The sequence below is a fragment of the Myxocyprinus asiaticus genome, chromosome 48 (assembly GCF_019703515.2).
Source record: "Myxocyprinus asiaticus isolate MX2 ecotype Aquarium Trade chromosome 48, UBuf_Myxa_2, whole genome shotgun sequence".
In the NCBI taxonomy this organism is placed as follows: Eukaryota; Metazoa; Chordata; class Actinopteri; order Cypriniformes; family Catostomidae; genus Myxocyprinus; species Myxocyprinus asiaticus.
Window position 1 is genome coordinate 1294657 of NC_059391.1, and position 26498 is coordinate 1321154.

Here is a 26498-nt window from a genome sequence, read left to right on the forward strand (position 1 = left end):
AACTTTAATGGTGTTTTTTTGTTCTTTTTGGAGTTTGACAACTATTTGTCATCTACTTTCGTTGTATGGAGAACAGCTTGAACATTGTGTTCTATGGAAGAAAGAAAGTCATACGGGCTGGGAATGACAAAAAATTTCATTTTTGAAGGCAGAAATTGGAATGCTTTAATCTAAAGTTTATATGCTTTTGGTTCATTTTTGTGGTTTGTCTTATTTTAATATTCAGAAATGAATACCAAGTATGTCATAATCATCTTGACGAACACATCTTTTTGGTGTTTGTTTTTATTGGTTAGGTCATCCAGCTACCTTACCTTTCAGTTATCTTAAATATATAATTTACAGGGGAAAAATACAGATAAATTAAAACAATTAAAGTAACTATATATTCTCATTTTCTTGAAGCATCTGTAGTAATACTGCAACACCATTCACAAAAAAGAAGAGAATATTAACTAAAGGAGTCATTCTAACATTTCAGAGCACAATATAACGTGTGACACTAGAGGTATGTGATTATGTCACAAATTAATCTTTCATCATGTTTCCAACCTCAGACCAATCGAGCAAGTCCAAAAGAAACAGGAGCACTGCGTGATGTGTGGGACAGGCGGGAAGATGCAAAGATCTTAATTTCCAAACGTGTTCTCTCCGCTGTATGCCACGTACAAAAAGCCGTCTTCATCTTTTTCTTTCTCGTACAGTTGTCCCATCGTCAGACTGAAACAATAACAATGAACATAAATAAACACTTGCTATGTCATAATTTGTTATATTGGTATAGTGCCAGGCAATATACTGAATATTCACAATCAGAGAAGTGCAAGTTCCGCAAAGTAATCTTATTAAAAATGATTTTTTTTTATTTATCAGATTACACTGCTGATTTCTTCATGGGAAAATCACAAAACTCATTACTTTGAAGTTCTTTTCTAAAACGTCTCTTAGAAAAGCCTTTTTTCTTTAAATACACGCAACAAATTCCTCCTTGTTCATTGACATATGCAAATTCATACACTCTGCACTACATGTTTCTCCCACAATGACTCGTTAGAGAGTGCACACCCTTCAGCTGTCACAAAGTAAACAGACATGCATATGACATATTTTTTAAGTGTGATTTAAGTGTTCAAATACTTTAGGGGGTATGGAGGGCCAAATTGCTCAAAATAAAAAAAAGGCTTAAAGAAATAATTAAATGTGACATACCGATAACTGTAAGCCTGAAAATGAAAAGACTCGAAGCTTGAGCTTACATGAAAAGTCAACCCAAAGATAACCCTAAAATGAAATGGGTGCAAACTAGTGCTAGAATGTAGTCTGTATGAAATACGAGGGATATTTATTAAATAATTTAGTGATTTAATGATTAATTTTGAGTAATTTGGCCCTCCGTATGGGGGCAACTGTATGCAGGTACAGTAAATAACTGTAAACAATTATAAACGTATTAATTATTGTAAATAATAATTTTTGCATTGAACATTTTAAATCTAATGGCAACAATGGCTGTTTGGTTTAAATTATGGTTCCTCTAACTGAAAAGGAAAATAATAATAATAATAAACATTTTAAGGCTTTCAGAGCAAGAACTAATTATTTTAGATATTGAATATCATTAAAAGGCTAAAAAAATATTGTGCTGTATTTTTCTAGCTAAACTGCCTAACCTGAATAAGTACTGTACATTTATGATCTGAGATTGTCACTTATCCTGCTGGGTTGTGCAATGGTTTGTGTGTTTTCCAGTAATCCACTGTAAAGAACATGTTTGAGCCAAGTGTATTTGACAACACAGGTGGAGGGGTAAAGGAGATTTCTGAGGATTTAAATAAAGGATATTGGGTGTGACTGTCACGTCACTGGACGACACAGCAGGTGTGCCTGCAGGAACCTCCTTCACTTTTATACAGAAACCTGACACTGCAGAGCTTTAGTTACAGGACAATCACATGAACTGCATGGGGGGTGCTAATATATGAGAAAAATTAAATGTGAACGTATTGTGTTTAAAACAGTTAACACTCTAGAATACGTTGGGTTAAAAATGATCTTGTCCTAGCAAATGTCATTTACTATCATAGGTGTATACAGACCCCCTTCGGCAAATGAAACATTTTATGATCAACTCACAGAAATCCTGAAAGAGTGCAATCACAATAAAGAGATCATTCTTATGGGGGACTTCAACTTGAACTGGGAAGATAAGTTAAAGGGAAATTTTTTACAAATAATTACAGACAAATATCACTTAGATCAGTTAATAAAAGGTCCAACAAGGATTGCAAAACTCTCAAGTACACAATTAGATCTAATATTCACTAATAAACCACAAAGAATAACTAAAAGTTATAACTTGATTACTGGTATATCAGATCATAATTTAAACTGGTTGCAAGGAAATCAACAAAGAAACAGATTCAAAAATACTTAAGTAACTCAAACAAATGTATTTCATTGTATACCTAAAGGTAAGCAAGTTGCATTTGACAATGAAATGACTAGTTTGAAATGGAATGATATTCTGATGATCTGGAGTTTGGCTGTAACACATTTTTTTTTAGAATGACCTCTGTAAGGGAAAGATTTACTGTAAGTGTTCAGAAAAAATTCAAGAACAAAAGTCATTTTTACCCCGGTTTAATGAAAACTTGTGGAAATTGATGAAGAATAAAAAGATTCAGCATTAAGGAAAGCTATTAAGTCTGGAAGAGACACAGATATGTTGACTTAAAAAGGCTTGAGGAATAAAGTTATTCAAGAACATAGAGTAGCTAAATCTCGTTTTTATCTTCATGTAATGAATGAGACAAAAGGTAATAGTAAATTAATTTGGAAAAATATTAATTATCTTACAAGGAGGGAACCACATTTTTTAGGAGTTTGACAGCTCAAAGCTCAGGGAACATTAATTGAAGAAAATGTTTCCGTTGCTGCTATTTTTTAACAGTTTTTTTATTGAGTCTGTTCATGAGCTAAGAAACAAATTTACAGAAAGGGAACTGGATATTGTTCCGACAGATGCCGGAGGTCAAGGTTTTGACCTGGTTATGACCAACGAGATACAAGTGAACAAAGTCATCAGCTCCTTAAGAAACTCTAAATGCAGAGATGTTTTTCAACTTGATACCATGCTTATTAGATATTTTAACTCCCACTATTACTCATCTAATTAATCTGTTACTTAAATATAGTACTTTTCCTAGTGACTGGAAAAAAGCAATTGTCACCCCTATTTTTAAATCTGGAGACTGCCACGAGGCCAGTAACTATAGACCCATAAGCATACTGCCAGTACTTTCAAAGGTTGCTAAGAAAGTTGTCATTAAACAACTGACAACTTATCTTAATACAATTTTGGTTTACATCATATGCAGTTTGGCTTTAGAACAAATCATTCCACTGTTACAGCTACCTTTCACCTGACAGAGCAAATAAAATCTAGGCTTGACAAAGGAGGAGTAGTTGGTGCTGTATTTTTAGACCTGCATAAAGCATTTGATACAGTTAATCACGATGTTCTCATTTCTAAACTTTCAAAGTTACATTTTTCATCTAGAGCACTGGCGTGGATGTCTTCATATTTATCTAATCGGACGCAATGTGTTAAAGATGCACGGTCCAGCAACATGAAGTGCACAACGGGTGTACCTCGAGGATTGGTGTTAGGCCCCCTATTATTTAGTCTGTATATTAATGACCTTCCACAACAGTGTCATGGGATAGAATTGCAAATGTATGGCGATGACACTGTTGTATACACACATGCAAAAACATCTGAGCTAGCAGCTGAGAAGCAAACAACTGCTATGGAAAGGATCACACAGTGGCTTGATCAATCATGTCTTAGCTTGAACATTAGCAAGACAAAAGGTATGTTCTTTTCCAAAAACCAATGTGCAGCCTCCTAATGCTGACATTTTCATTAAGGGTGATAAGATTGATATAGTTACTGAATTTAAATATCTTGGTTTAATAATGGATCCAAATCTTAATTTTAAGAAGCATGCCAAGAAAATGATGAAAACCATTAAATACAACTTAGCAAATTTTAGACAAATTAGAAACTGTCTTTCTGTGGATGTAGCCAAGACATTTATGCATGCTACGATCCTTTTCCACATGTCTTATTGTATTACATGTTGGGCGCAGGCCAGAGAAACAGTGATTAAACAACTAGAATCCTTGTACAAACCAACCTTAAAATTTCTGGATAAAAAGCCAATTCAATATCATCACTGTAGGATACTGGAAAAACATTGTCTTCTGAGCTTTGAGAATTTTAGACTTTTCTCAAATCTGTGTCGTGTATAAAAATTGTAAATGGTTTGACCCCTCCTACATTATGTGACTGTGTTTATTTTCATTCAGAAAACTCTGTAAAATCCACAAGAATCTCTTCTATAAGAGACTGTACTATACCCTTTCGCCGCTCTGCCTTTGGACAGTCAGCTTTCTCTGTGAAAGCCACAACTCATTGGAACGCCCTACCATTAGTAGTTACCTACCCTTCTATTAGTAGTTTTAAAATCAAACTGAAAAATCTGACACTCAACTTTTTAACCACTGATTATATACATTTTACTTGACTTTGTCTTATATCTGTTTTTCTTGGTATTCAAATGTTCTTGTGTTTAATCTGTCTAGCATACCTATGGTGCTGATGAGGTGTGTGTATGTGTGATGTACTGTGTATAATTTGTATTATTTGTCCAGTTTGCTTAGTGTTGTTCTGTTACTGTGTGGATGATCTAATTGTGACCAGCCAGGGGACTGCAGATGAAATTTAGCTTTAGGCTAAATCTGGTACAGTGCATCAAATGGAAACATTTATGTTTAATATTGTACATGGTCCCTTATAAATAAATAAATAAACATCATGTTATTGAGACAGGGCAATTTGTGCCTTGCAAAGTACCAATAGTCATTTATCCTCACTAACCCTGAAGTGCTTCATTATTTCAACCCTCTCACCAGTGTTGGGTGTAATCTCATTACAAAGTAATTAGTATTTGTAATCTAATTACTTAAAGTCAAAAAGTAGTTTTGCATATTACATTACATTTTAGAAACCATATTACAGTTAATGACTTTTTTTTTGTAAGTACATTACTTGGGTTACACATTTCTAAAAGTCTATTATTATAGTTTTAGAATTTAAAACATGAATTATACACATCTGTTTGCGTATCTGTGACATCTGTTATCTGTCCCCTAATCAGTCTTTGTACAGGACAAACGTGTGCTGCTGAGTGTACAAACCCAATTTCAAAAAAGTCAGGACAGTATGCAAAATGTCAAAAACTCGCACACTTACTCACTGTTTCAACAATAATTTTAATCCAAAAATGATTCGTATAACGAGTCTTCGTATTTATTCGTATAATCGTATGATGAGTCTTCTTCAGAACAATACAAGAAACTTTGTAATGTCAATTAGTTTCCAGCCTACACCTCAAAAGGAAAACTTGCCTGTTAGTCAGTTTCATAGAATCTGTAGGTTATGTGAAACAAAAGAAAAATATGATCAACAGGCTGACAATTTATTTCAAAGGTTCAGAGAGAGGGGATATAGTGAGGATTGGATAAAACAAGCGAAACATAGGGAGGAAAATATACAAGTTGATGATGAGTTAACTGGGATTAAAAGACTTTCTTCGCCGGTGTCTTGTATCACTGGATATTCTCCATTAGGTAGCGTTTTTAAGGACAGAATTAGAAAACATTGGCATGTTATTGACACTGACCCATATCTTAAGAATATTTTTAAGGAACCACGAGATTGGTTTTTAAAAGACAACGTAATCTAAGAGACATGTCAGAGCAGATAAGCCACCTTGGAACATTGGTACGTCCTTAAGATAATATACCGGAGGGTAATTATAAGCATGGGTCTTGTGCGCAATGCAATTTTACACATAAATGTACATTTTGTAATCATCCTAATACAAGTAAAAAAAAAATAACATCAAGGGTTTGATTAGTTGTAATACAAATAATGTAATTTATTTTTTTGAAATATCCATGCAGTTTGGGATATGTAGGTAAAACTAGGAGATCTTTGAAGATTAGAATAGGAGAACATCGTAGTAATATACGCACTGGTAATGTTAACAGCCCGGTGGCGATGCACTTTCAGAGGTTGAAACACCCAGTTTCTAGTCTTAGATACTGGGGTATAGAGAGAGTCAGTATCCTGCGGAGAGGAGGTGACATAGAAAACCTACTTCTCCGTAGGGAAACTTTTTGGATATATTTTTTACGGACACTATCTCCAAATGGTCTAAATGGGGATTTTAACATAAGATATTTTCTTTAGATTTGTGGTTTTGATGAATCTGTGTAAGACATTTATTTTATATAGTGGTGTATCTTTGATGAATGGATTAGGATATCTATATTGGAGCACTGTGGATGTGTTGAGGGGATGTATATGTGTATGTAATATGGAGACTTAGGTATATGTATGTTTGTATATGTGTGGATGTATTTATTCATATATATGCGTGTGCATATGTGGATGTAAAAATTATATTACTGTTTCATTTTCTGTTAATGCATGATTTTCTGTAAAGCTGCTTTGAAACGATGTGTGTTGTGAAAAGCGCTATACAAATATAAATGATGACTTGATGTATGTATATGCACAGTATACATGATCTTTTGGTGAGGACTATGATGTATTAATTTGTTTAAGACGTTTATTTTAACCATGTTTATACAAGTCTCTGTGTTGTCTACATCTGCCCTGGAAGATCTGAATAGGTGGAGTCATTAACATCAAATAGCTAGCACCTGTGGGAACCATGAGATGTTTGGCTCTAAATTGACATCACAAAGTTTCTTGTATTGTTCGGAAGAAGACTCATTATATGAGTCGAAACTTTAAAAACATGGTTTTGGATTAAAACATTTTGGTTTTGGAGCAGTAAGTGTGCAAGTTTTTTGTTTTTGATAGTATTGTTTGTTTTGACTCTGCACCTTACAAAGTTTGTTTTTGGTTTGTGTGTGTGAAAAGTTACATTTTTTAAAATTGTATTGTACCTTTATTTAACCAGACAAGTCATTTAAAGGAATAGTTCACCCAAAAATGAAATTTCTCTCATCATTTACTCATCCTCATGCCATTCCAGAAGTGTTTGACTTTCTTTCTTCTGCAGAACACAAATGAAGATTTTTAGAAGAATATCTAAGCTCTGTAGGTCCATACAATTCAAGTGGATTGTGATCAGCCCTTTGAAGCTCCAAAAAGCACAGAAAATCAATGTAACAGTAATCCAGACAACTCCAGTGGTTAAATGAATGTCTTCTAAAGTGATACGATTGTTTTGGGTGAGAAACAATTTTTAAGTCCTTTTCACTATAAATGTTTACTTACGGTCACTCTCCAATGTGCGTCCATGAGAGGAATCAGTTCAATCTACCTTTCACGTGACGTAAGTACACTGGCATGTTTAAATGAAAGCAAAACCATAGAAGCTTGTGAACAGTGTTCTGTTGTAAACACATCAAGCTGCACTTCTTGTTGTATCATGTCAGTTCTCACATGAACATGCCAACACGCTAACATCATGCGAGAGGCTGCATGTACTGCCAGCGTGAACACACTGAAGAGCGACCAGAAGTTGACCTGTTTCTCAACCAAAGCGATTGCAGCACTTTAGGAGACATCAATTTAACCACTGGAGTCGAATGGATTACTTTTACTATGACTGTCTTCATTTGTTTTCAGCAGAAGTAAGTCAAACACATCTGGGATGGCATGAGGGTGAGTAAATGATGAGAGAATTTTCATTTTTGGGTCAACTATTCCTTTAAGAACAAAATTCCTTTTTTACAATAACAGCCTGGCAGGAGGACAACAGCCTCCTAAACACCAACTACAATACAGCGAAGAACTTAGATGTTATATTTGATACAAATCTGTCCTTTGAAAATCAAATTACCAATGTTTGTAGAACAGCACCTTCCACCTCAGAAATATTGCTAAATTACGACACATGCTCTGTTGCTGATGCAAAACTAATTCATGCGTTCATGATCTCAAGACTAGATTATTGTTATGCATTACTGGGAGGATGTCCAGCAAGATCAATAAATAAACTTCAATTGGTTCAAAATGCAGCTGCCAGAGTGCTGACTAGAAGCAAGAAATATGATCATATTAGCCCCATTTTATCGTCACTACATTGGCTAAATTTCCTGTTAAATTTCGTATTAATTCACGTTCATTACGATCGCAAAATTCTGGCCTGTTAATAGTTCCTAGAATATCAAAATCCACAAAAGGAGGTAGATCCTTTTCATATTTGGCTCCTAAACTATGGAATAGTCTCCCTAACACTGTTCAAGATGCAGACACACTCACTCAGTTTAAGTCTAGACTAAAGACTCATCTATTTAGCCAGGCATACGCCTAATTTATCCTTCAACTCACAATTATTCTGCTTTAGTTAGGTCTGCCGGAACCAGAAACAGTGATCATGATCTATAACTCTGCAATAAACTGAATGGCATCTATGCTAATATTATTTTATTTGTTTCCCTGTTTCAACCTCATGACTCCTATACTGAGGTCACCAGAACCGGTTGGATCCAGCTCCATTCCTGCTTAGTGTTGGACTCCACCGTGTCGCTGTGTGATGATGACTAATAACAGCTGGTGCCAGCCAAACATCACTTCAGTCTATTACGATGATGCCAACTCCAAACATAAGACATGGGATACTTCATATGCCATTGCCTGAACCTTGGACTTAGGATAAACCTCACCGAAATTACCAGCCAGTTTGAACTGCGATGCACCTCACTGATCTCTGCCTGCATCACCTTGGTCTAATGATGGACTACACTCTTGAAATGGAATACATAGACTATCAATTAATTGCCAACAAAACCCTTCATCAGCCAACTAACAAGGACAATGCATCTATGTGAACTTCAGCAGTTAATCCAGGATGGACTTCAAAGACATTAGTCATTAATCTTACAGTTCATACAAAATCTTTGTTTTAAACACAGATCCTGAACACTTACTTAGTTTAATAATTTTAAATCATGACTTGCACTATACACAAGTAATAGACTTCACCTGGCTTTGCCTTCACCTTCGTAAATTTGTAAGGTGTGTAGAAAAGGACAGAGTGCTGTCAAGCCAAATCCCAATATACTTACAGGAAGCAACAGTCTTTTATACAAGCAGTGGTAGTAAAAATGCTTGGATACGATTTGTTCCTTCCAAACCACATTACTTTGTTTCGAGCTGTTCAAAACAAGATTCAAATCAGAGAAAGCCTGCTGAATAGTCTGAAAGCTATCTTAGAGAGATCTTAAAACAGAATCATATGAAGATCCTGCAGAATGTAAGATCGTACCATCAGCATAGGAATGAATATTAGTATTCATACACCAGTAACATGAGAAATATTATTAATATAAATTGTACAAAGAGTAGAGGCTGAAAATAGAGCCCTGAGGAACACCACTGCTGATAGCCAAAACATCGTAATCTAGATATCAAAATGGAGTGGTCCACAGTGTCGAAAGCTTTAGAGAGGTCAATAAAAATAGCTGCACAGAACTGTTTTACATTGAAGGCTTCATAAATGTCATTAAGAACATTTACAACAGCAGTGATACAACTAAATGTGGGATGAAAACCAGATTGCATATCAGATCAAATATAAAAATTACTAACAAAGGTCATCAGTTGTTTAAGTAGTTTCTCCATCACTTTTACAACACATTGCAGAACCAATATTGGCCGATAAGAATTTGGATGCATTTTGTTGCCACTTTTACATAAAAGGGATAGATAAAATAGCTATTTTCCAGATTTTAAGTATTTCTGCTGTGAGGAAAGATAGGTTAAAAATGTAGATAAAGAGAGCTGCATTAATGGATGCACAAACTTTGAAAAAGAAAGGATCAAGGGCATCTGACTGATCCTGCTGGATTTTTAGGGTAAAGTTTAATCAACAAATTCTTCACCTGAAACTCTGTGATGGGTTCCTAAGAGAAACTGAAAGCAGAAGAAATCAAACTAAGAACTTTTTGCCAACTGTACTCCATTATGCCTTTAGATCCACAAAGTGATGTTGCTGAGGATTGTATAGAAACAGTGTTTTCAAATAAATTACTTAATTTAATGAAATGCCAATTAAAAAGATCTACTAACATTTCTTTGTGTCAGACATCCTCATGTTTAAGTGTTGAGGTTGACAAAGAGGACTTATTTTCCAACACCCTAACAGTGTTCCAGAATGTTCTCAAATTAGATAAACCATAAGAAAATTGCTTCTTTAAATACACTGATTAAGCCGTTCTAATGGCTTGGGTATTTTAATTTCTATGCTGTCTAAATGAAAACCAGTCTGTTTCAGATTCTGAGTGATGAGCTTTACGCAAAAAAGAATTTTTATAACGAAGTACATTTACCAGATCCCTATTTATCCATGGGCTACATCATTTTTTACCTAATCAACAGCACTGCTTTTTGAAGAAATAGAATCTTTTTTTCTAAAATTGATGCTTGCAACACATTCCAAAAAAGTTGAGAAAGGGGCAGTTTAAGACCAAGTGAGACAATCGTGTCATAGTATATAAGGAGCATCCAAAAACAGCCTAGTCCTTCAAGAGCAAGGATAATTCGAGACTTGTCAATTTGCCAACAGATGCTTCAGCAAATAATCCAGCACTTTGAGAACAATGTTCCCCAAAGACAAATTGGAAGGATTTTGGGCATTTCACCCTCTACAGTGCACAATATAGTTCAAAGGTTCAAGGAACTCTGTAAAATTTTGGTGCATAAAGGGCAAGACGAAAACCACTTCAGAATGCACGTGATCTCTGATCCCTCAGACATCACTGTCTTAAAAACTGTCATTCGTATGTAATGGATATCATTACATAAGCTCGGGAATACTTCCGTAAACCTTTGTTAGTCAACACCACTCGCCGCTACATCCACAGGTACAAGTTAAGACTTTACTATGCAAAGCAGAAGCCATATATCAACAATATCCAGAAGCGCTGTCATCTTCTCTGGGCTCGGTCTCATCTTAGATGGAAAGTTAAACAGTGAAACTGTGTTTTTTGGTCCGGTGAGTCCACATTTCAAATAGTTTTATGAAAAACAGCCGTCGTGTTCAAGGCTAAAGAGGAAAAGGACCATCCAAGCTGTTATCAGTGTCAGGTCCAAAAGACAGTGTCTGTCATGGTATGGGGTCAGTGGACATGGCATGGGTTACTTGCACATCTGTAAGGGCACCATTCATGCAGAAAGATTTTTTGGAGCAACATATGCTGCCATCCGGACACCGTCTTTTGCAGGGACATCCCTGCATTTATCAGCAGGAAAATGCCAATCCACATACTGTCCGGATTACAAGTGCATGGCTGTGTAAGCAGAGAGGTGGGTGCTAGACTGGCCTGCCTGCAGTCCTGACCTGTCTTCAACTGAGAACGTGTGGCGCATTATGAAGTTTCAATTGTGCACCTTAATAATGGATGAATGGGGGAATACTTCGCTTGCTAGGCTTAGCACACTTGTGTCTTCAGTTCCCAAATGCTTAATAAGTGTTATTAAAAGAAATGATGTTTCACAGTGGTAAACACTCGACTGTCCTAACTTTTTTGAAGCATGTTGCAATCATCTGATTTGAAATGAGTGTATATTTAAAAACAAACAAACAATTAAATTCACAAGGTAAAACATCAAATAATGTGTTGATGTAGTACTTTCATTATAGCAAAGGGTGAAAAGAGTTTACAGATCACTACTTTTTGCTTTTGTAATCTTTTTTGGAATTGGGGTTGTTTGACTTGTGTGTGGCAAAGAACAAGGAGGAAATATAGACATTACATTGAATTCGTTTAGCAAAAAACCTTCTGTGAATACTGTTTTAGAAGATAACTTAAATGTAAAGTAATCAGTAAAATACTCTGATTTCTAGTAACTTTTACTATAGTAATTTGTAGCACATTACTTTTTTAAGTAACTTACCCAACAATGCTTGTAACAGTAAGCTTGGAATTTTTATAATTAAAATAGGAAACTAAATAAATTCTCAAATCAAATCAAATCACTTTATTGTCACACAGCCATATACACAAGAGCAATGGTGTGTGAAATTCTTGGGTGCAGTTCCGATCAACATAGCAGTCGTGACAGTGAATTCTGATAGAATCACTCAGTTCTGGTGTCTTGTAATTAACCACATATTGTAATTGAAAAATAATAATAAATCTTTACATTACAAGTTTTGTGTCAACCCTGTTACATTTAAAAATATTTTAGAGTTCATTGCAAAAATATCAATTAACTGCCTTATATCCAGTTTATCATCCAATAACATCCAAAAACAATATTCTGTCTGTAAATAAATTGATCAATATGATTTTTGCCATAACCAATTGAAACTATTGAGCTTAATGAGGCCAATATAAGTTTAGGCCTTTGCACACCAGAGACGACGCAATAATGTGAAACGAATTGCAGACAAATGGCCCCATCACATTAAAAGCGAGGCGAATGATTGCAGTTAGCACATTCATGCCTTTACATTAGGTTGCATGCATCACCAAGCAATTTTACCCCAGTACGGTTTCAGCTGATCGACCCTTTGCATATCACGAATGAGAACAACTACTTGACACTTTACTGTAGTAAACAACCATGAAATAACAGTATGAAAGTGAAAAATTAAACCTCTTTACAAGCTGCAGCAGTGATGACTAGTTTTTTGTTGATTTGCTCAACAAGAAAGAAAACTTTCAAGCCTCTTTAACAAACTATTTCAATTGCAATGTACATCTAATCATATCATCAAATTGGACACATAAATGATTCCATCTAGTCAGAGGATATCAAACATGTTGGATGCTTGAAAGCTGACTGTAGAGGAAATCTCGAAATCAAGAAATCTGTCGACTGATAAAATAACTACATCTTAAGAGTTAAATGTCATTTTGGTGCTGATGTGGTACATTTACCAGTAAAGGCAATCCACATATTTTACTGGAATTTAACAGGTTTCATGTGTGAATGTGGCAACTGTCTTCTTTATTTCCTGTAATGTTCTTTATGAAGTGTGTGGGATGGTTTCCTGGTATTGTGGTGTAAAAGTAACTCTTCTTTATGATTCAAACATAAATGGCTAAAATAATCATTATAATCCTACAAATAAATAAAGCATGATTTTACCTGGACTGAGGGACAGTTTTATCGACGAACAGGAATATGGCTTTTTCAGAAGGCAGCTGGATTCGCTTTCTGATGATCCACATAAACTGAGCCACCGTGATGTCAGATGGCACCAAATACTTCCGCTTGTCAATATCCACAATCTGTGAACCAGATACTTTCTCTACTATAACCTGATAAATACGAGAGATGGACAAAATACAGCAATGTTAAACACAACCTGTCAAAACATGTCCCAAAATCAACAGAAAGAACTAAGACATTTTTATTATGCTAAAGAACATGAAAGCCGATGTTTAGGACTATCAAGATATTTTGCAGTGTGCCATTATTTTTATGAAAATTTTCATGACATCATTCCTAACATTCTCAGCAACACACAACTGCTGATCCAGCCTTGGCTTCATTTGGAACTTTTTTCATTAGCAGAGCAAAATAATAATAATAATAATAATAATAATAATAATAATAATGCTGTCGATTTACCATGTTAATTTAATGCAATTAATTACATAACCATTAATCATGGCCCGACCTGTTTGTAAATTCCGTAATAAGGAATGTTCCTACCATCTGAGCAATTAAAGCTTAATGACCTACTTTTATGTTTTTTACGAATCTGTGGCAGTAGGGGGCAGTCAGGGCGACACCAACTGTACAGGCAAAACACCTCCTTAAACCAACGAGCAAGCAGCACTGTATTTTAATTAAAGTACTATTTTAATTTTCAATTAAAAATTGAGCAGAGGAAGTAGGACAAAAATGGGGTTATGTTGAATGATATGAAAATGAAATAAACAATATTTTGACTTTTTTGACCAAGCTGCAAAACGGCTCATTTGGATTTTCCCTACTTGTGAGGTAACTTATACAAATAAAAACTTTAGTTGTTTACATAACTTATTAAAAGCAATATCAAAAATTATGTTTATATACTATTTGAATTTATTTTTTATTTAATCATTTTTTCATCTTGTACTGCTTTTATATGGATAAAATAAAAACTTGCATTACAATGATTTAAATATAAAAAATAAAAAAAAGATTGTATTTAAGTAATTAGAATCCAATGAGATTCACCACTGAGAATACAGTATATAAAAAATAAAAAAACTCAAGTCAAAATGTCAAGATGCATTAACAGAAATAAGAATGTTTCTGTAATGGCAAATGTGCTTAAGTGTCATGAAAATAATGTCACATTGCAAAAAAAAAAAATTTCTTTACGTAATTAAAATGTTAAAATGATGGTAGGTTGTTATTTAACTACCGCAAGTTTATGTTCCTTCTAGTCGGAAAATGATTTGTGGTGGTTGTGACACACCTCAGATCTGCACCACTGGCACTTAAGGGTGCTTTCACACTTGGTTCGATTGCTTGGACCGAACACGAGTTTGTTTCCTCCCCCCTCCCCCTGCTCCCGCTGGTCTCTTTCACATCATATTTTTTGGGTCCGAACAGCAGTCCTGTTACGTCATCAACGTGAGTACAAGCGGCAGCTGTTTACCACTGTATCTAGGTAACAACTCGAAAAGCTGTCACTGTGTTAAGTGAGGTATTAAAGTTTGTCTCTTTGGATTTACCATGAAAACTTTCCATGCACAGAACAACACTTGTGTTTGTCTCCCGCTGATGCGTTGAATGTGCAAAGATGTGATGAATATTAGCGTTTGTCTGCCACGAGCCTGCGGATGCGTTGCAAGAGATGTGAAGAATGTGAGCTGCTCTCAGAAGGCGGTGTATTTGGACACAAGCAGGTAGGAGAAATGCATTACCATAATACCATAATAATTGCGATCGGGAGCCTGCAAAGACGCAAATTATAGGTCATCACAAGCGGTTCACTTCCGCGATTTGGTACAATTGTGTTCATATCAGCAGTGAGCCGTACTGGAGTTCCCCAGTACCACATTTACAAGCGGACCCAGGTGCGGTTCATGGGTGCGCACACGAGTTCGGAAAACAACGTTCAAATCATCCAAACAAACCAAATTTTGACGTTATTCGACCCTGGGTGTGCACCAAAAGTGCTAATGTGAAAGCACCCTTCTCTTCAATAGTCCTGGTGAACCTAGTTAAAAACCCTGACAATATGCAAAAGATACTGGCTTGTGCAAATCAGTGACCTGCATAGTCACTCTCTCTGGTAAGTTGCCTAGAAGACAACTTTGCATCATCCAAAGCCAAACCATGTTCCTGTATTAAGCTCAGACATACTCACAGGAACTCTGTCTGGATACTTGTTGCGGATTTTGGCCGACTCCACACACCTGTGCTCTGAAGAGATGACACACAACAAAACATGTTGTTCAGCAGTTGATAAGCAAGCTACATACGCAGTGCTCTTCTTATCATTAATACTGATTTGAAAAGTGTTGTAAACAACACCGTGATTGGTAAGCACTGTTAAGTTTTTCAACACAGACATCATACATTAACCTATATGCTTCTTTCATATTATACAGCACTGTGCAAAAGTCTTAGGCACATTATATTTTTCACAAAAGCATTTGTTGTAAAACAGTCATTTTATATATTTTGAGTAGTAGAAAATATCAATTTTAGGTTTCAGCATTCCCTTTGCAAACAGAACCAGGGAATTCAGTATATATATATATATATATATATATATATATATGTATAAAACAGAAACATTTGATGGTGGATTTTGGGACTGACATTAGGCAGAATAGCCACTTCTATTCATTAGCAAACCAGGCACAGTTATTGGCCAATGGTGATCATCTCAGAATTGCCAAAATAAGGGCTGCTTAATCAGCCAATATTTGTATTAATATATCTATTAACCTAAATTTCAATATCATTTAAGGCAATGATTATTTTTGCAGTTGGACAATTGCGTTTAATAGAACAAGTTCAACACACCTAAAAAAATGTGAAAAATTATAATTTTTAAATAAATTAAAAAAAACATAATTACTAAAGTATAGCATCTTTATGAGATTTTACACATTACACAAGCAAACATTTGTAAGTCACATCAGAGATGAATGCCTCCGTTTGCCTATATGATCTGTATATCTGATAAACAAGTGGCAGACTAAAATGAAAGAGTAATTAAATGCTGACATATGAAAGTAAACAAGCAATAGTTTTGTTTCTGTATTATCGGTATGAGCACGAACAGAAGGCCTGACAGTAGCACACAAATAGAAATTATCTTCTCAGCTGGTGAAAATGGTTCTTTTAAGGTTTTTCACGTAGCAGGTTATCGTGAAAACAACCAGCAGTTTGACAAACAAATCAATATGACACATATCTGACAGGCCTTTTGTAATAACAACGCGACATTTTAGCTGAATTACCCAGAGAATGATCCTCTTTAAACATCCATTTCATATTTGCAGTTAAGTTGCGCGAGTTGCGAGTCGTTAATGTAATAATAAGATGATATAAACTGAATTAGATATTGAAACTCAAAACGTCAACAATGTAGCAGCGGCAGCAGAAAACACTCGTCTCCAGAGCAGACGTGATGACCTCATCCGCCAGAACGTACCATCGCTCCGGTGACGTCACAACGCGGCCGTACCATTCGCTCGATTCCGGGGGATTTCGCGCCCGTATTTCCTCACTTGTCTGCAGGAATTGCGCGGCTACCTTGCAAAGAGCACACAAATATCAAGCTCTTTTCAACAGCTTTTCGTTGTTATAATTCAAATGAATTACATTCATAAATAATAAACGCGCGCAACGAACATGGCCGAGTTTCGCGCTGTTGCTATGGTGAACAGGTGACGCTTCGTTACCGGAACAATCACTGCGCGTGTTTGTGTTCGCTGGCTGGACTAATAAACTCGTAAAAGTGGCGATTTCATTCAGTTATTAATATTCACGCAGTTTTTGTTTGATTGTTTTAGTATTGATGTCTTCGCACCTGACGAGATAACCGTGTTTAATGGTGTTGTGAGTTAGGTGGCGGTGTATTCTAATAATAATGGCTTTCTATGAGGTTTACTCTCACCCCGCTGTAATAAGATACAGAACGTGCGTTTGTACGAGAGCCACGTTGCTTGTGCTCGTGGTCTTATGCCTCACGTATATTTCACCTCTGTTAGTGGCCTATAGAAGTCAAGGTAAGTTTCTTTCGAACAAATGATTTGCCATTTCCAAAAGTGTAATATAATAAAGTGTCTATGTATGAGCAGGGTTCTGGCTGAAGAGGAGCTCATATGAGGAGCAGCCCATCATACAGTTCCAGTATGATATGATCCTGATAGGAGCTACAGACACAAAAGGGAGTTATGTGGCATGGAGCACATTTCCCAACTTTAATCGACTGATCGGAGATAATTTACGCATCCCATCCGTCTCTGTGAGTATTAAACTGTTCGATTAGGTCAGAAACTGTTTCTTTAGTTTAAATGTGTATGGAAGTATGCTAAAGCTAGTAAAGCTATGTTACTCATTTCTCAGGTGCAGGAGGAGGACAGGAACAAGGATGGGAAGTCAGACCTGCTCAATCTCCAGATCAACATCCCTCTCAAACCACATGAGCAGATGTTCAGTATTCAGCTGCTCCTCACTTTCTCATACCAGCTGTTTGTATGTTCAGTACATTTAAATGGCACTTTTTACAAATATACATTAGAGGCACAAATCTCACTTTTGAGTTATGTCGTGAGAACGATTAGATATGTTTGATAAACTATTATCTAATATAAAAGTAACCTACAATGAAAAAGTAGTGTTTAAAAGTTTTAAACGCATCAAATGCCTGATCTCCTCAACAGTAACAAAAAGAATCAATTAAAGGCATACAACAATGCCATCATGTTTTGGACATAATCTTCAACTAAAATAATAAATATTAATGGAAAATTCCACATATAGGGTGATTCTCTCGAAACCTGTCAAGAAAATGTGCTGGTCCTATTTAAAACAAAAAAGAAATTTTTGGCAAATAATAAAACATTAAAATAATTATACATGGGAATAGTAAAACAATATTGTGTTTAGAGGTCGACCGATATTGGATGTTGCCGACACTATAACAAAGGTAGTGGAAAAGCTGTTAACTGATTAATTGGCTGAAAGTTTTTAAAAAAAATTCATTCTTAGTGTCAAAAGACATAATCGTAAACAAGATTATTCGCAAGAAATGAAGTTGGAGGAGATGCAATATATGTGCTTACAGGCCACATGTCCGTATATGTATATTTTTCTGTGACTGCAAATATATATATATATATATATATATATATATATATATATATATATATATATATATAAATTGCGGACAGAAAATTAAGCCTGTTTTAGGGCCATAAAGATTTTGTATGCAATGTAAAAATATAAATATACACTGGCTGCCAAAAGTTTGGAATAATGTACAGATTTTGCCGTTTCGGAAGGAAATTGGTACTTTAATTCACCAAAGTGGCATTCAACTGATCACAAAATATAGTCAGGACATTACTGATGTAAAAAACAGCATCATTACTATTTGAAAAAAGTATTTTTTGATCAAATCTAGACAGGCCCCATTTTCAGCAGCCATCACTCCAACACCTTATCCTTGAGTAATCATGCTAAATTGCCAATTTGAAAATCACTTGCCATTATATCAAACACAGCTGAAAGCTATTTGGTTCATTAAAAAAAAACTTTCTCTAGAAACTCAGTAGCGGTTTTAACCACTACGCAAACCACGCAATTGCAGGGGGCCCTGGATGTAGGGGGGACCCCTGCCCCCGGTAGGAAATCTCCGTAAAAAACATTTGAGGGTTGACATGATGTTCTGGGTACACGCATGAACACGCTGTTGTCAGCATTCTTAGAGCGGTTCACGTTAGAGGTCCTCCGGGTTCGGGTCAGTTTTTCAAGTAGGAATTTAGGTTCCGGTTTTTAATTTCTAAAAAAATATACAGGACTTCCGTGTTCACACAGAACACGTTTTTGCGTGCGTCTACTCTGTTTTTCCATCGTTTTCCTATATAAACATGTGCTGGACGAACGTTCTTGATTGCTGCACCACGTCTCACTGTTTCTTCAGTGTCTCACACAGGACCGGCACATTTTTAGACGCTGTCTCAAGTTAAAAATAACTTCAGGTCTCAAAAATCACGCAGAGACACCTGCATTCTGTTTCAATTCGTAATAATTGTTGGGTTATAATAATAATAATAATAAATAACAACTGAATTACAAAATGTTAGTGTGAAGTAGTAGGTTTTGCACACCCTGTTCATAAAAAAAAAAAAAAAAAAAAAAGTGTTTTGTAAAAATACATGTAGGTAAATATTGCTTTTTGATCACTGTGTTGTCGAATAAACAGGAAAACGTACATTAATTTTTTTGAACTAGAATTTTATTTCATTAAACATTTTGAATGTACTTGGCTACAACGGCTGATAGGATGGATTTAAAATTATGATTTAAAATCAATTTTATGTAATTTTTTTAAGCAAAATTGTCAAAATGGGGCCCCGGGTTGGTCGGTTGCTTGAGGCCTTAGAAATCATAAACCCGCATCTGTAGAAACTCTTTAGTCAATCATTGTTTTGAGGAATGAAGGCTATACAATGCTTGAAATTGCCAAAAAACTGAAGATTTCATACAAAGGTCTACACTACAGTCTTCAAAGACAAAGGACAACTGACTCTAACAAGGACTGAAAGAGATGTGGAAGGCCAGATGTACAACTAAACAAGAGGATAAGGACAGTTGAAGTCAGAAGTTTACATACCCCATAGCCAAATACATTTAAACTCAGTTTTTCACAATTCCTGACATTTAATCGTAGAAAACAATCCCTGTCTTAGGTCAGTTAGGATCACCAATTTATTTTAAGAATTTGAAATGTCAGAATAATAGTAGAGAGAATGATTTATTTCAGCTTTTATTTCTTTCATCACATTCCTAGTGGATCAGAAGTTTACATACACTTTGTTAGTATTTGGTAGCATTGCCTTCAAATTGTTTAACTTGAGTCAAACATTTTGAGTAGCCTTCCACAAGCTTCTCACAATAAGTTGCTGGAATTTTGGCCCATTCCTTCAGACAGAACTGGTGTAACTGAGTCAGGTTTGTAGACCTCCTTGCTCGCACATGCTTTTTCAGTTCTGCCCACAAATTTTCTATCGGATTGAGGTCAGGGCTTTGTGATGGTCACTCCAGTACCTTGACTTTGTTGTCCTTTAGCCATTTTGCCACAACTTTGGAGATATGCTTGGGGTCATTGTCCATTTGAAAGACCCATTTGCGACTGAGCTTTAACTTCCTGGCTGACGTCTTGAGATGTTGCTTCAATATATCCACATAATTTTCCTTCCTCTTGATGCCATCTATTTTGTGAAGTGCACCAGTCCCTCCTGCAGCAAAGCACCCCCACAACATGATGCTGCCACCCCCATGCTTCACGGTTGGGATGGTGTTCTTTGGCTTGCAAGCCTCACCCTTTTTCCTCCAAACATAACAATGGTCATTATGGCCAAAAAGTTAAATTTTTATTTAATCAGACCAGAGGAAATTTCTCCAGAAAGTAAGATCTTTGTCCCCATGTGCACTTGCAAACTGTAGTCTGGCTTTTTTATGGCAGTTTTGGAGCATTGGCTTCTTTGCTGAGTAACCTTTCAGGTTATGTCGATATAGGACTCGTTTTACTGTGGATATAGATACTCGTCTACCTGTTTCCTCCAGCATCTTCACAAGGTCCTTTGCTGTTGTTCTGGGATTGATTTGCACTTTTCGCACCAAACTACATTCATCTCTAGGAGATAGAATGTGTCTCCTTCCTGAGCAGTATGATGGCTGTGTGGTCCCATGGTGTTTATACTTGCGTACTATTGTTTGTACAGATGAACGTGGTACCTTCAGGTGTTTGGAAATTGCTCCCAGGGATGAACCAGACTTGTGGAGGTCCACAATTTTTTTTCTGAGGTATTTGGCTGATTTCTTTTGATTTTCCCATGATGTCAAGCAAAGAGGCAGTGAGTTTGAAGGTAGGCCTTAAAATACATCCACAGGTACACCTCCAATTCAGTACACCTACAATCAGAAGCTAATTGGCTAATTTTCTAAAGGCTTGACATCATTTTCTGGAATTTTCCAAGCTTCTTAAAGGCACAGTTAACTGTGTGTGTGTGTAAACTTTTGACCCACTGGAATTGTGATATAGTCAATTAAAAGTGAAACAATCTGTCTGTAAACAATTGTTGGAAAAATTATTCATGTCATGCACAAATAGATGTCTTAAACGACTTGCCAAAACTATAGTTTGCTAATATTAAATCTGTGGAGTGGTTAGAAAATGAGTTTTAATTACTTCAACCTAAGTGTATGTAAACTTCTGACTTCAACTGTACATCAGAGTCTCTAGTTTGATAAATAGACACCTCACATGTCCTCAGCTGACAGCCTCATTTAATTCTACCCGCTCAACACCAGTTTCATGTACAACAGTAAAGAGAAGACTCAGGGGTGCAGGTCTTATGGGAAGAATTTCAAAGAAAAAGCCACTTTTGAAACATAAAAACAAAAAGAAAAGGTTAGAGTGGGCAAAGAAACACAGACAATGGGCAGCAGATAATTGGAAAAGAGTGTTATGGAATGTTACATCTATGGCAAGTGCTACAGGAAGCATGGGGTGAAATGTCACATTGAGTATCTGGACAAACTGAAAGCTAGAATGCCAAGGATCTGCAAAGCTGTCATTGCTGCACATGGAGGATTTTTTGATGAGAACTCTTTGAAGTAGTTTAAGTATTTTTTTTAAATTGTAATAGTAATTCTTCTCGTTATTAATGTCCTGACTATACATTGTGATCAGTTGAATGCCACTTTGGTGAATAAAAGTACCAATTTCTTTCCATAATGTACAAAAACTGTACATTATTCCAAACTTTTGGCCGCCAGTGTATGTTATTTAAATTGTAATGTATTGCCTTTCATTTTTTGCTTGTTTTAATATAAAAACTATTTGTACATCAGCATCTTTTTACTGTAATTACTGTGTTGTGGTAATGAGATTCATTATTGAAGACAATGGGAATAGTGAATGTATCTGTTTGTCTGTCTATCTATCTAGAGGATGTCTACTGTAGTGATGCAGACGCTTGCGTTTGTGCAGCATTCGTCATCTGTTCCTGGTTCACAGCTCTTCATCAGTGGAGATCTAAGACTTCACCAGCGAACTCCTCTTCCTCACCGAGGTTTACATGCTGTCTATAATGTGAGTGTCATTCCTAGTACAAGCTGCACTAATGTTCCTTATTTTATTACTTATAATAATAAAAGTTCCTGAATTTCAGTGTATATTGTGAAATCTAGATCATTTCCAGTGCAGGAAATGCAGCTTTAAACTAGCTGTACCGGTTAGGCTTTGGAAAATGATGCACTGTTGCCAAATATGTGTTAAATGAGATTATTTAGAATTTACTTGCATGCAGGTGCATTGATTCTAGGGGGGATCAACGCACTTGTAATCAAAACAAGCAAGTACAACCCCCCCCCCCCCCCCAATATTTATACCATGATCAATGAAAACATGTAAATGCTTCACACTGCAACGCCCCCCCCCCCCGCCCCCAATGTTCAAGCCAAATCTGCGCCCTTGCATGCATGTACTTGCATTTTTATTCAAGGATAATGTTAAATCTCATAATAGACAGCAGTTTAGGTTAAAATGTATGCTTTTTTAGGCAGGCCTTTGTGTGTCTCTGTTCTATAGATTATGAAGCTGAATTTGTGTTTGTCAAGTATTGTTTTAATTAAAATGTATTCCATTGCTAGGTATCAGTGATTGATGGATCCAGTCCATTTGCGAGTTCATATGACCTGATCAACATCATTGGAAGTTATCAGCAGAGAAACTGTAAGATAATGGATGTGTACATTTCTCAGTGACTGACACTGAGACAGTATTGGCATTCAAGGTCGACTGATAATGGATTTTGCAGATATGATTACTAAGGTGGTGGAAAAAGCTGATAACCAATTAATAGTTTGATAGTTTTTAAAAATGTGTTTATTGAAATTTGAATATATTTAATTTCTTCTTAGAAACAAAACACATAACCGTAAACAAGATTATTTTCCAGAAATCGCGATGTATGTGTTGGCGGGCCACGTTTCCGTATACTCACATGATTATATCATCAAAATATGCTCTTAAATGAAAGGTCTTTATGACAGGACAAGTGACAAATGTTTTAACATACCTGAAAATGTTTTAATATCTGAAATCTTTGAAAACTGCAAAGATGATTATTTTTTTATTATATTTATCTTTGCAGTTTTCGAAGATTTCAGGTATTCAAAAGTGCCTCTGACCAATCGCCCAGTTGTGTTGGACCATTCTGAGCTCTGTGCTCATTTTGGCATTCTTTTTTGATTCCCGGCCCACATGACTCCACATGCCAAAGTGTCCTTGGGCAAGACACTGAGTTGCTCCCGATGGCAGGCTAGCGCCTTGCATGGCAGCTCTACTGTCATTGGTGTGTGAGTGTGTGAATAGGTGAATGAGACACAGTGTATAGCGCTTGGTAGCACCGCTAAGTTTAAAAAAGCGCTATGTAAGTGCAGACCATTTACCATGTTCATTTTCTGATAGGAACCCTATGTTATCTTTCAACTCTTTCTGTTTCAATTATAAACCCATGAATAGCATGCATTGTGTTGGTCAAACAGGTACTTCTGGACAGGTTTGTAGGTTTATATTCATGTTTGTATTTTTTTTCGCTGATGGAATGTCAGATATGATTTAAACTGCTGTTGTTTTAGCTGAAATGTCTCTTGGATTTCACAGCAGTCTTTTTTTTCTTTTTTCTTCTCTCTCTGTCATGCAGTGACGACTCACCTCTCCGCTGTCATTCCTGTGTGGACTGTCGGTAGGGCTGCAAATACACCGTTCCAGATCAATGCGCTGATAAACTATCCAGAAGACACTATTAAATATCCTTTACACACTATATCTCAATGGATCTATAAACGGATGTGTGCTTATTTTATGTAGGGAAACCTGATCAGGATAAAAAAATGACAATGTTTATATTTAAACAGTCCCGATCCTGTCGTACAGTACTGCACACATTTCTCAAAGTTATCTTTCATCGTGCTTATCATTCGTTCGGGAATCAGTCTACACTGGTCACACTTTTGTTTTGCGCTGTGGATTCAGTAGAGGGTTAGCGTTGCTGCTAAATAGTGCTGCAGGAAAACTATCTGGGTTTTCATCCATGTATTTTTATTCAAATTTTGGGATATCGCATGGAAAAATTCTGAATGGAAACACCAAGATGCGAATCAAGTTTCTAAAATGTGCATAAAAAACGTTTTCGCTCGCTTAAGGTGGATACATTTTTGTATTCCGTAAGAAAACTATGATGGAAACACATGGACTGAATACATTCCTATAGAAATTATAAATGAATATAGATGCACATCCAAAAAATCTTGTGACTTTGCCTCAACAAGCCATGTAAATACATAATTCACTTAGAGAATGTATTCAATATATCGCATATCATAATGACTAGAACAACATTTCAGATGCTATGTTAAAGTCTATCATCAAAATGATTTGCTACTATTATCTCCCAGAACTGTCTGACACACTTACGCTCTCGGACATAAGACATAGCACAACATGAAGACCATTCTTCAGAGCGTTTTCTCTATGCGCTCTAAACCGCAAGTAAATTATTACATTTAAAAAAAGCCACAGTGGCTACAACTTCCATTATTTCTATTTTGCATACATTTTCCTAAACGTGATGATTTTGTTCTCTTGAACACATGGGATGTAAACGCTGCTTTATTCGCAACTTGTTTTTGCAATATTTTGATTTTTCACATAAATTAACTTCATAACTTGGGTGGCAACATAACAACCGGTACTGCCTGAATATTTTAGTATGGTGTTCTGTCAACATCGGAGAAAGTACACATCTAAGAACCATTAATGGAACCGAAAGTCATGAAAATCGTACAGTTCCGGTATCTCTTAAAAAATGGAATGTGTTCTCGGAAATCTTTTTTTGGGGGGGTTACGACCCACCAGATCTGAAATCTTTAAATTCTTTCATTGTACATGTTTATTGTTTCACGTTTAGTTAGTTACATCAAACATCTAGCCTAAAACCCAAAATACTTTCTGCTAAACTCTTTTATACTTTGATGCAGAACACATGACTGAAAATTGTTGCATTATCCTTTTTCATATGTGGCCACAGTCTAGTCCCTTATGAAATCATACTGGCCACATGAAGTGATTTAGAGTTGCAGATGTCACTTCCTGAGTTCTGTGCATTCCTCCACCACTCATGTGTCTTTTTTTATCAGTTTCATTTCCTTGACTGGTTTCTCTACCTATCGGCCGGGCTTTTGGGAAACGATCAAGTTTGCCTGGATCCAGTATGTCAGTGTGCTGCTCATATTTCTGTGGCTTTTCCAGCACATTCAAACCTTCATCTTTCAGAACCAAGTCTTGCCAACCATACCAGTACCGCCATTTAAACAGCACAGCTCCTGAGACCATCAGTGTTTTTGTTTTCCTGTTTAGTTTAATGTTTCTTTTTGGCCTCTTATTTTGTTATTACTATCATTTGATTGTACAGTTATAATAACTTTGTTGAATTTGTTGTTGCGGATCAATTTTTGCCATTTAATTTGCCATTGTTTGTTAATCAGTTTTTCTATGTACATAGTTTTCTTTTGTTCAGGTCAAGTACATTCTTGCGAAATTCCCCCCACGATGCTGGTGAAATTTCTGGTTCTTCTGGTTTTGAGTAGTTCAAGGTCAGCCACAAATGGCTCAAGCTATTGATTGCAGTGTGGTTGCGATGTCACAGAATAATAGAAGTATTTCAAGCAGAAACATTACATGAAGAAGAATGCCAGACTTATGAATACAACTAATAAATTCAAAGTTGCTTGATATGACCTCAAATGTGTGCATGTGGTTTCTGTTTGATTTTGTAATAAAGGGTCTAGAAAGTGTTCTTATAAGTATACAAAAAAAAAAAAAATTGTAAATAATTGATTCCACTCTGAGCTAATAAGTAATGTCACATCCATAACTCATGTCAAAAGTATATTATGAACGCGGAAGTAGATTATTAGATTTGATTGTGTTGTACTGATTCTTAGTGCTGTAAGTCATGAGGTAAAGGAAGTTTCAGAAGAGTGGCAGAGCATGTTAGTTGAGTTTGTTTACTTTGAGATTGAATGTTGCATTGCCCCATATTTAATGTTACTGTCAGCAGTCATTTCCCCATGCATTCTTTCTATGCTAAATTATGTGATTAACAGCGTCTGTAAAATCATTATTTAT

At 36.0% G+C, this 26498-nt stretch overlaps 2 protein-coding genes across 2 annotated transcripts; one reads left to right on the forward strand and one right to left on the reverse strand.

Annotated features, from left to right (window-relative positions):
* Positions 1 to 267: 267 nt before the first annotated feature.
* On the reverse strand, positions 268 to 16716 carry gabarapl2 (GABA(A) receptor-associated protein like 2). Its single transcript, XM_051692087.1, has 4 exons — positions 16531 to 16716; positions 15426 to 15481; positions 13205 to 13377; positions 268 to 720 (listed from the first exon to the last, which is right to left on the reverse strand). Exons 1-4 carry the CDS (start codon positions 16562 to 16564, stop codon positions 630 to 632), a joined length of 354 nt encoding a protein of 117 aa, XP_051548047.1. The 5' UTR covers positions 16565 to 16716; the 3' UTR covers positions 268 to 629.
* A 62-nt stretch (positions 16717 to 16778) lies between these two features.
* On the forward strand, positions 16779 to 26457 carry tmem231 (transmembrane protein 231). The gene is made up of 7 exons (XM_051692071.1): positions 16779 to 17301; positions 17374 to 17540; positions 17642 to 17770; positions 22254 to 22397; positions 22958 to 23039; positions 24013 to 24118; positions 25535 to 26457. Exons 1-7 carry the CDS (start codon positions 17163 to 17165, stop codon positions 25695 to 25697), a joined length of 930 nt encoding a protein of 309 aa, XP_051548031.1. The 5' UTR covers positions 16779 to 17162; the 3' UTR covers positions 25698 to 26457.
* The last annotated feature ends 41 nt before the right edge of the window (positions 26458 to 26498 follow it).

Coding starts and splice junctions, on each gene's coding strand:
- tmem231 (XM_051692071.1), top strand. CDS start 17,163: ATGGCTTTCTATGAGGTTTACTCTCACCCCGCTGTAATAAGATACAGA. Junction 17,302..17,373: donor AGTGGCCTATAGAAGTCAAG/GTAAGTTTCTTT, acceptor ATGTATGAGCAG/GGTTCTGGCTGAAGAGGAGC. Junction 22,398..22,957: donor GTTTACATGCTGTCTATAAT/GTGAGTGTCATT, acceptor TTCCATTGCTAG/GTATCAGTGATTGATGGATC.
- gabarapl2 (XM_051692087.1), bottom strand. CDS start 16,564: ATGAAATGGATGTTTAAAGAGGATCATTCTCTGG. Junction 15,482..16,530: donor TAAAGAGGATCATTCTCTGG/GTAATTCAGCTA, acceptor TCATCTCTTCAG/AGCACAGGTGTGTGGAGTCG. Junction 721..13,204: donor AAAACTGTCCCTCAGTCCAG/GTAAAATCATGC, acceptor TTATTGTTTCAG/TCTGACGATGGGACAACTGT.